Below are 9,907 nucleotides of genomic sequence, written 5' to 3'. Positions count from 1 at the left end.
ACGCGACTAAAAGTGCTAAAAAGTGACATTTCTCAATTTTTGCCCATTTTATTCAATCGCAAATATCTCGTAAACTAAAAGAGATAAATAAGATCTGATCTCAGCGTCTTAATCTACGGACTATTCTCTATCAGATAGGATAGTTAAAACGGAAATCTGTGAGACAAAATTTTAATTCTTAAGAAAAAAATTGCCAAGGGGGGGGTGTTGATACTTTTTTTCGACGATTTTCAAAAATTAATATCTCTTAAACTAAAAGAGATAGCTACCAACGAATAGTTGATTATGAAAGATTGGAAAATTCTTGACAGTTATCAATTTTTGCCTATTTTATTCAATCGCGAATATCTCGTAAACTAAAAGAGATATATAAGATCTGATCGCAGCGTCTTATCATTTATATCGACGATTTTAGATAATTAATATCTCTGAAAATAAAACAGCAACCAATAAATGGCTGATTATAAAAGACTGGAAAAGTCTCTATCAGATAAAAATATAAAATAATTATATTTCCAACAGTAAAATATACTGAAATATACCTACTTCAAGTTAGAAACATGTACGAATATTAAAATACGAGTATACGCGCGAGTGGTAAACACCTCAAAGAGACATCTAAATAGTGCAAGAGTTGAATGCGACAAAAACAGTTGTTTACAAACTAACACTGATAAAAGCGGTGAGAAGATTACGGTGACACATCGGGGTACCCGAGGTAAGGAAGCATTAAATAAAATGCCACTAAAAGCTTATACAATACCGCGGACGTTACAAAGATTGAATGTTAAAATACAAATATAAATTCAATTATTTACTTACAAGTGAAAATCTATAGCGAAGATGAAATGATATTCCACAGGATCCGTAGCAGCTACACGCGGTCGTTGAAGGATCGAATAATAATAAACCCAGAGCCAAACGCCACGTTTGATTAAAATGTTTCGATTATTATTACACTACCACGATTAACCGAATCAAACTAATATGATATAAGATGGCGGATCGCGAGGAACGCGTGCGGAGAAACTCGCGACTTCGGGCAACGCGGCTCAACTAAAGTCGCGTGCGCCGAAAGTACCTGTGCCGTGCGCGGAGCGTGCGCATGGACTGTAATACTATCACAAGGCCAATAGAACCACAGCGCAACCACCCGGCATTTATTTACAACGCATATACCTCATTTTAAAATTCACTCAATTATTAATATTTACATTTATATTTAAATAATATAAATATCTTACACTCGATTACACAACTACATTTCTAGCCAATCGCGAAGTCGGCCACGATCAGAACTAGTGCTACAAAAACACATTCATATCGTCAAATACAATTTGAAGTCAGAACTATGTTCAGCAAAGTGGAACCAAAATTGAGAGAATTTTTAATTAAATATTAGGGGCGTAGACTTCTTTTAAGTCGTCAATAATATACAATTTATACAAGTCTTTATCAGCCTGATAGAGAACTTAAATGCAAACCTGCAAATACATTGTAAAAGATGCGCGCCTTTGTCGATCGCCAGCATCGGTGTCCACCTTGGAATGATTACGTTCATTCTTGTTGTAAATTTAAAACTTAAGCACATTGGACGTTGTACATAACTAATTAATAAATAAGATTTAAGCCGAACGAGCTCTATAAATAAGCCGAGAAAGCTAAGATTATTACAATAAATTATTCCGAAGCATATAAAAAATACAAATATCAAAAATATAAACACAAGTCATGACGCAAAAACGTTTGTTCTTCCATTTGTCAGAAAACATTTGTTCGATTTTTATCAGCTATGTATACAATTTTCTTTTTGTTTCATTCATTTTTTTGTTATAAAATTGTAGTTTTTCTCCTCAGTTTCAGTGTTATTAAGTCATGCACGTTAAGTTTCGATGCAACATATGAGTCAACTTTTAGTCTCCAATAGTATCTCAAAGCTTAGTATACATTTAATTAAGTTCTTTGATTATCACACACTTCAAAATACTTGTCGTCGAAGAAATCACTTCCGGTGCTCGTCTACACAATCGCCTATGGCAAACCCATCAGGCGGGCGCGCCCTGCGCACATATGGGCGCTTGGGCAAAAGCAAACCTCAACTGTGCGGATGCGACAGGCACAACTCGTTCCAACGCGCCTCAAAGAACTGGCGCATGCAATGGCCCGCCTTCCCTACGGGAGAATCGTCCTCGTTGAACGTCTCGCAATTGTTGAAGATTTGACGAACGTCGATGCAAAACTCTTCCTTGGACTTGTATCTGCAAATCCGAAATGTTGCGTTATTTAATTAATTAACAATCCTAAAGAATAAAAAGGGTACTTACGTTAAGTCAAGTAAGCGCTTCCTGATCGTGCTCAGATCCATAGGACTTTTGATAATCTTCTTGTAGGTGGGAAATTGTTTAGTGTTGACAGGAAGAAGGAAAGGCCAGGCATCGTCGTGTACCTCAAGATCATCCAAGATGGCCTTACAAGGCGCCAGCTCCTTGGCCAGCTTCCTGGCGAGCTTTTCTTTGCGCGCGGCGCTGGTGCTCTGCGCCGCTGGCGGCGTCGTCGGCATCGCCGCGTGCACGTGCGGCGGCGGCGGCGATTGCGGCGCCGAGTCGCACGCACTCGTCGCTGCGGGCGCGGCCTGCGTCGGCATCGGAGGCGCCGCGACGACGGCTGCACTCGCGGCCGGTGCGTGGTTGACCGCCGCTAGCGCATGATTAGCCGCCGCAAGCGCACCTATCTCTTCGTTGGTTGTTGCCGAGCTGTGCGATGCTGCTGGACTAAGAAAAGAGGACTTATATATTGCGCAGTCGGGGGGCGATTTGTGTGTGGCGAGAGACAGAGAGATGGCATTTGTTTGGTGTGTCGGCTAATACCTTAGAGGGGGATGCTCGGAGGATTCACTATCCCGATTAGGCTTCGGTTTCTTTACGGCCTTTTTCTGGGGTTTCTTTGAAATGCAATTGGCGCAATACCATTTGCCGCGCGGCGCCTTGCTCATCGGCGGGTTCATGCAGTCGATGTGGTAGCCGCGCGGGCATACTTCGCACGTGATCAGGCGCGTGTTGGTCGCCGACTGCTTTTTACCGCACACGATGCAATTTTTCTCGCCCGTTGCCTTATTCATGCATTCATGACAATACCTGGAACCAACCCAATAACACAATGTATCCAATAGCAAACGCAGCACTGAAAGTTTGAAGTTAAAATGAAACTTACCAGTCTCCGTCCGGAATCGTATCCAACTTTGGCCTGAAGCAGTACGTATGATAGCCTTTATCGCAACTATCACAAAGCAGCAGTTTATCTTCATTGTCGCCGCTGTTGCAGAACTGACAATTCTGCAAAACAAAGCAAAAACATAAAACCTTCCACCGCCAACAATCGCTCCTAATTAATAACTGTTAATAAGTGCACAATATTAAACTATCTAGAACCTTGCAATGCAACATACTGATGTATAAAGGAAACGAGTTAAACAAAAAGTACAACATTGAACAATAAGCATGCTTCGTTCGCAAACGCCCTTTTTGTAAGTGTGGGTTTGTGAAAGAAAGACAGAGCGTCTAAAACCTGTATGACCTTAATAAATCAGCTAGTGATTGCAATATGACCGTCAAAAATTAGTAATTAAATTCAAACGTGTTCAAAACCCAAATGTCATCGAAAAAGAGTGAAATATCGTGCAAATAATAAGTTAATGAAATGCAATGAGACGCAGCGCGCGGTGTTAGACTGATATATCCGTGTAATTGGCGATAGGTTAATTATGGTATGCGAACAAATGATGCGTCGCGACGCCCCATTGCAGTGTTAAACTAAAAAAGAAGCACAAGCACCCACACTCAGCTTGCTGTTATATTTTCGGGCTCTCTGTTTATTAAAGACAGGAGAGGGGCTCACAGCTTTCATGATACTCTTGTCCCAAGCGATGGACGCCTCCAACGTGTACAGGCACATCGCCAGCTGCGCAGATGTCCCCGATCGGTTCACCGCCTCGCGCCACACGGCCAGACCTTTTGGAATCTCGTCGGGTGCCGGGATTGGTTGTGCGGGTAATGCTGCCCCTCCTGCTTCCTGAGCAATTGCTGCCAGATTTGGATCACCAGTACTATAAAAAATTTAAATTTAATAACTCAAATATTTATGAATAAGTAGCAAACATACTTGACACCTAACGGCGGTTTCAAGTAGCGTCTTTCGATTGCCGCCTCCAAACTCGCCAATCTCTCCTTGGCCATTGCAACAGATTGCCACGCATCCGCATCTGTACACTCCCTGACTGGTACCTTCCAACCTTTCTGCTGCATACTCGCATTTGCCACTTTGTCTTCAAGCGCTTCCACCTAGATTAAATTGAATTAAATTAAAATATACTTCACAATTTCTTTAAATATAAAATACCTGCTCAAGCAAAGCGATGTCAACTCTTTGCGCAACAACTTCATTCCATTCTCCCCGCTCATCTGGCCGCGGTGCTCCGGATTCCCCAAAGTCAACCTCTTCGTAATCATCATCCAGAATCAGTTCAGTCGCATCAGTATTTCCCTCTTCAATAAACATTTTCCCTGGCTGTTCGTATAAAGTTTGCATTGTTGTAAGCAATGTCCGCTTAAACTCTTTTTCGCGTGCACCGCGCGCATGCAGACTATCGACAACCGCATACAACTGCTCCACATCCGTAATCCTCCACCAGCCATATCTTTTATCCTCGCTAACAATTTTTCTTTCGCACGGCTTTGGCAAACCATGTTTCTTAATATATTCCAGCTGAGCGCTCTCCTCTGGAGTAATCTGTAGAGGCGCTGGACTGTCGCAACTATTGCTACAGTAGGAAGCGTTCGAGTTAGGCGGGGGGAAGACGGGAATCTTCAGTTCGGTGATGTTGTCGCGAGTGCATGCACCAACACCATTATCCCAGCGATTGCCTGAAGTCATGTGAATGCCTTCACAACTACTGCCGTCCTTGGCCAAAATGCTAAACCACTTCTGCTCGCTTTCGATCAAAGGCTTCTCCTCGTCATTTTCAGTCTTTATTTCGCGAGCTGGAACCGGAACCTCGGCAACTGCATCGGTAGCAACTTCGGTTTTAAGCTCGTTGAGAATTTCCTGCTTCAGCTCCTCTTTGACTTCCTGTTTGACGCTCACATCGTTAGTGTGCTCGCGTTCCATGCACTCGCCGAGTTTTTCAAAAAGATTAAACTTTTTATCGGTGTCAGGTTCCAGCTTGATGGTCGGTGTGATGCAGTTTTCCGTCTTGTTGACTTCGATCTCCTTGTTTTCCTTATTGTTGTCTTTGGCATCAACCTGATCGGTTTTCTCAATGTCGTTCACCATCTTGTCTACGCTCTTCTTGAGCTCGTCCAAGTTGTGTTCGACTTTGTCGTAAACCTCGCCGTTCTCCATATGTTTAGGCGGCTTCAGCGGCTCGTTAGCATTGTTATCTATTTGTTTATCAACGTCCACGTCTTCGATGATTTCATTGGCAGTATCTTCCTTGTCGACCGTTTCATCTTGTTTGGATACAATTTCACTAACTTCCATATCAGCTTCAGTATTATCCTCCTCCTCGTCGTCCACATCCTTCATCACATTCTTGAGATCCTCAATATTTCTGAGACCCATTTCGGCGTAGCGCTTATCAGCCGCGATAATGTCCTCCAACGCTTCCGGTTCGGCAGCTTCCATAGCCTCCACAAAGATGCCACCCGCTGTCGGCAAAGTCCAATAACGGCGAAAGAATCGATCTTGACCAAAACACGTCGCTCTCAACTGATGCGACGCATTGTTGATCAACTGCAGCTGCGCCTCTGAGTGCTTCAATACTTTCTCTAACTTTTTACCCAATTCCTCGCCTGATAATTTCGAGTCTTCTTCCTCCTCAGGTTGTGTACAGAGACTCTCATTTTCGCTCATTTCGTTGTCCTCCTCGTCCAAACCAAGCTCGTCTTTGCTATTCAAGGCAGGAGAATCCATTACACCTGATTCATTTGCACCAGCTTCACCCTCAGGTTTCAATCCGCATCGAACTTCCTTTTCAATCGCTTCCGTACGCACTTTACGATTGTGCAACATGCGCAACTTCCGCACCTTGGCGTCAATCACCCATTTATCTTTTCTGCCCTGCGCCACAGTCTCCATGGACGTTTCAATTTGGCGAATCACAGCCTTGTTCTGCAGCAGTTCATTGCAAATGAACGCAAGAATTGCAGCCTTGTCAGTAGGCGACAGCGCCAGGAAAGGTTTATCCTTTAGCATGTCAGACATCTTCCACGTAGGATTATCGTGCAGCTGCTCGTAGTAATGCGAATTTTTCCCCGCCACAGTTTGCTGCATCTCGCAAACATTCTGATGATGATCCGCCACGCGCTTCTCACGATCACGCTCGAACGCAACCCCGGTCAATGCCTTCACTTCACCTGTTGCATTAGCATACAGGTAAATCCTGAGAATCTCCGACAGGTTTGCGTGAGTAATGTCGGCTTGCCTGAGACTCTGCCCCAATATAGTAGTATGCCTGGCAGGATTAGGAATACCTGGATCTTCAATCGCGCAAATAATAAGATGTGACATCACCGAAAGCATCTCTTCCTCGGCATCCTGTGACCCTTCACCGCTAAGAAGCGCGGTTTGGAGCGAATCCAACGTCGGCAGCGACTCCATATCAAACCCAAGCGTCTCGCCGAAATTGTGTAGGAATTCAAACACCATCAGTGCATCACCAAACGCTTTACCACACAGTTTAAGTCCTGTAATGCGCGGAAACTCCGGCATCGGCACCTGATCAACAAGTTCCAAATCCTCGCATGGCTTACGCAATTCTGCAAGAATCTCTAGTTCAATGCGACGCTGTTCCATTTTCTTCTCCTTGTTGGCTTGCTTCTCAGCTAACGCTTGCTGCTTCTTTCGTTCGCGCTCCTCCAACTTCCTGCGACTTTCCAAACTCTTGATCAGGGTCATGTGCTGCCTTCTGCGTTCGCGCTCCTATAAAGAAATCCACATTTCAGACACATGCAGAGATCGCGCAACAGCGACGCACAATGAAAAAAGCATTAATAGATAAATTGCAACATGCTCCCTTAGGTAAATCGGTAAATTAATGAAGTATGTGGTGTATGTGTGCGTGTATCGCAAAAAACTGGCAGGTAAAAATCGTTTTAGCCCAGCACCATTAGTGTTTTGGTTAGAGAATATATCACGAAACTAAAACGCATAGCAGCAGAAGTTGATTAATATAATTGATTAATATATCAATTTTGAAAAATTGGCATGGTAGGCAGGTAATGAATCAATATATATGAAAAAAATAGCACAGATGCATATATGTGGTACATATCTGTAGCGTGCAAATTAACGATTGTTCTCATTAAAATGTGTGAGCCATACCAGTTCGACAGTGTAGAGCAACTCTCGCTGTTTACTGATTTCCTGTATGTACATCTATGGGAGAAAAACAGTATAACAGTATGTACACAAGCATGACACAACATTTGTTACGTTCTCGAGTCGTCTCACACACCTAATTCGTAACTGAACATTAATCCAAAAGAAACAATTCAAAAAATAACTGAATGTGTGACTAAGTATTCGTCAATTAAATTTCTAGACAATTTTGTGCGTTTATAAATTTTGCCATCGTCGAAATTAGAAAATCGTGAACAAAACAGTACGAAAAAATATGGCCAATCCAATTATAGATGCGAATTAAAAACGAATGATCAAGCACTATGATGTGATGAATATATAGAGATCAACTACCATCAAAATCAAACGCATGTGTGAGCCATAACTCAACCAACAATTCCATTACCTGTTCTTTCAGCAGCGCGGCCTGTTGTCGCTTCAATTCTCGCTCCTGAAAGGTTTGCAATCATTTAACTTAAATGTGTATAACAAAATGGCGGAAATGGCGGTAATTACCTGTTGCTTGCGCTGTTGTTCTTCCTGTTTCATCTTCTCCTGCTCCTCCTGGCGCTTTCGCTTTGCCTGTACACATCCAGAAATTTTAACACAACGCACAGAATGAATGCTTCGAATTAGTCAGCCTACGATCATCCACACTCGACTCGAACGTGTGGACGCAACAATTAAATTGATTAAATCATGCGCGCAAAGCGTTATTCCTCACATTTAATAATAATCGCAGCGTACGCAAGTCAACAAAACAAAAAGGGTAACGCATGCACAACTTTTACTCATGGCGACAATGTGTGATGATTATGATCGCAAAAATATTTCAGCTTCTCTGTGTTAATCAGTACGACAAAGTATACGCTAATGCATGATGGGAGGAGACATAATCTACAAACAACAACAACGCAGCGGTCTAGGGTGAATAAAGGTGTGGAGACAGGAGCGATACTAATCAACATGAATGAGTGTGCGGCTGGCATTTCTCTGGGCTGCTGATGTTTGGCGTAAAAGCGTTGGTTTTGCGTTAGTAGGTTTTAAAAAACCTGACACCCCATCCAAATCGGTTTTAGGCACAAGTACAAGAATACTCATCAACAACCAGACGCTGTTGTCTGGCAGAGACGCATACTCTTATAACTTATAACCCGGGTTATATTCGTTTTAAGAACAAAAAACAACAAAATGATAGATTAATGTGAGAAAGTAAAAAAATGCTTGCGGTAAAAATGGCTGCCTACCGGGTGAACGCAATCAGACATCGTGAGGTCCGCCTTTGCAAATTTGTCAAAATAATTGGGGCTGTCACGGCCGAAATATTCGGTACCGTACGCGCTGATAATATTGTCGCGGTTCTTCCAAATCGTGGCGACCGTTGAGCTCGCCAAGCCGAGCTCTCGAGAGACGTCTGATTTCGACTTGCCGCCCTCAATTTCAGATATTATCTGTACCTTCTGCTCTAAAGTGAACGCTAGTCGCTTGCGGCCCTAGCACAAACACACGATGTGAGCGCCAACAAGCACACGCAACATCAACAACAACATGGACAACAACGACAACATCAAGATTCACACAAATAACTTCATGATTAGACAAATAATAATAAAAACAACGACAATAATACGAGAATGATGGACAGCTAATGAGGACTTACCTCCAATAGTTGTTGCGTTCGGGCTTCCTTGTCTCTTCTGGCAGCTTCCTGTCGCTCAGAGCGTTCAATTTCTCTTTGGATTCGCGCTTGTTCGCGGTCCATTCGTGCGGCCGCACGGGCAGCTTGTTGTCTACGTGCTACTTCAATTCTTTGTTCGACTGGTAGGCTTGTTCGCATCGCGGCTTTCAATTCCTCTAATCTAAAAGTAACAAACAATAATAAAACATAAGCCCAATGAATTTTATCATATTATTACCTCTTTGAAACATCCTCCTCGGACATTCGAATAAACTCCCCATCACCTCCAAACTCCGGAGGCATCGCTTGCAAATAATCGCCGAGGATAACACGACAACTAAACGTAAAGTTTTCCTTGGTGAGATCAGTGGCCTTCTGATATTCGAGATACTGCGTGACGTCCGACATCTGTTTGAACTTATTGCTCGATTCGGGCGCAACATACGTCACATCACCCTTGATTCCACCGCTCTTTGTGATACCTCTGATGATCGTCTCACGTTTCCAGCCCTTCTCCAGCGGAATCTTCAGCATGCGTTCGTCATACTGCTTCTGCCGCTTTGTAATAAAGTCCGCTTCCATTTCAGAGTCGGTCTGATTCGAGTCGGTGAGATTATCGGAATCAGACGCCTCCACTGTACTGGAGTCGCTCAGCGCACCGCGAAACTTCTCCTGGAGGAATTTGTTGAGCGTCTTTTCGTCCCCGCCCACCTCGGCAATGTATTGCTGGGCGGCGAGAATGTTCGACTTGAGAAGCGACATTTGTTGCGACATGGATGCGTTCGGATCTAAAATTGGCATTGGTTTAATTCCTAAAACAAGTGAACAAGTCGA

The 9,907-nt window shown here is 43.3% G+C and overlaps 1 protein-coding gene across 19 annotated transcripts in view; it reads right to left on the bottom strand.

Moving 5' to 3' along the window:
* Positions 1-1,200: 1,200 nt before the first annotated feature.
* Positions 1,201-9,907, bottom strand: part of tou (bromodomain adjacent to zinc finger domain 2B toutatis) — a 34,171-nt gene continuing 25,464 nt past the window's right edge. For 11 of the 19 annotated variants that reach the window (XM_065310581.1, XM_065310592.1, XM_065310593.1 and 8 more), the window contains 13 exons: positions 9,312-9,885; positions 9,056-9,254; positions 8,643-8,888; positions 7,912-7,977; positions 7,802-7,846; positions 7,378-7,431; positions 4,396-6,975; positions 4,159-4,337; positions 3,835-4,102; positions 3,211-3,332; positions 2,868-3,134; positions 2,325-2,771; positions 1,201-2,258 (listed from right to left, as the gene is read on the bottom strand). In XM_065310581.1, coding sequence (XP_065166653.1) covers positions 2,096-2,258; positions 2,325-2,771; positions 2,868-3,134; positions 3,211-3,332; positions 3,835-4,102; positions 4,159-4,337; positions 4,396-6,975; positions 7,378-7,431; positions 7,802-7,846; positions 7,912-7,977; positions 8,643-8,888; positions 9,056-9,254; positions 9,312-9,885 — 5,210 coding nt within the window. In that variant the 3' untranslated portion in view covers positions 1,201-2,095. The remainder of the gene's footprint in view (positions 2,259-2,324; positions 2,772-2,867; positions 3,135-3,210; positions 3,333-3,834; positions 4,103-4,158; positions 4,338-4,395; positions 6,976-7,377; positions 7,432-7,801; positions 7,847-7,911; positions 7,978-8,642; positions 8,889-9,055; positions 9,255-9,311; positions 9,886-9,907) is intronic. The other 8 variants (XM_065310590.1, XM_065310588.1, XM_065310589.1 and 5 more) reach the window with 8 other exon arrangements.

Source organism: Atheta coriaria, unplaced genomic scaffold (assembly GCF_025399875.1).
Source record: "Atheta coriaria isolate IRGN ID8LTWV9N9 unplaced genomic scaffold, Caltech_Dcor_3.1 hic_scaffold_9_pilon, whole genome shotgun sequence".
NCBI lineage: Eukaryota > Metazoa > Arthropoda > Insecta > Coleoptera > Staphylinidae > Dalotia > Dalotia coriaria.
This window is presented reverse-complemented; position numbering and strand designations above follow the sequence as displayed.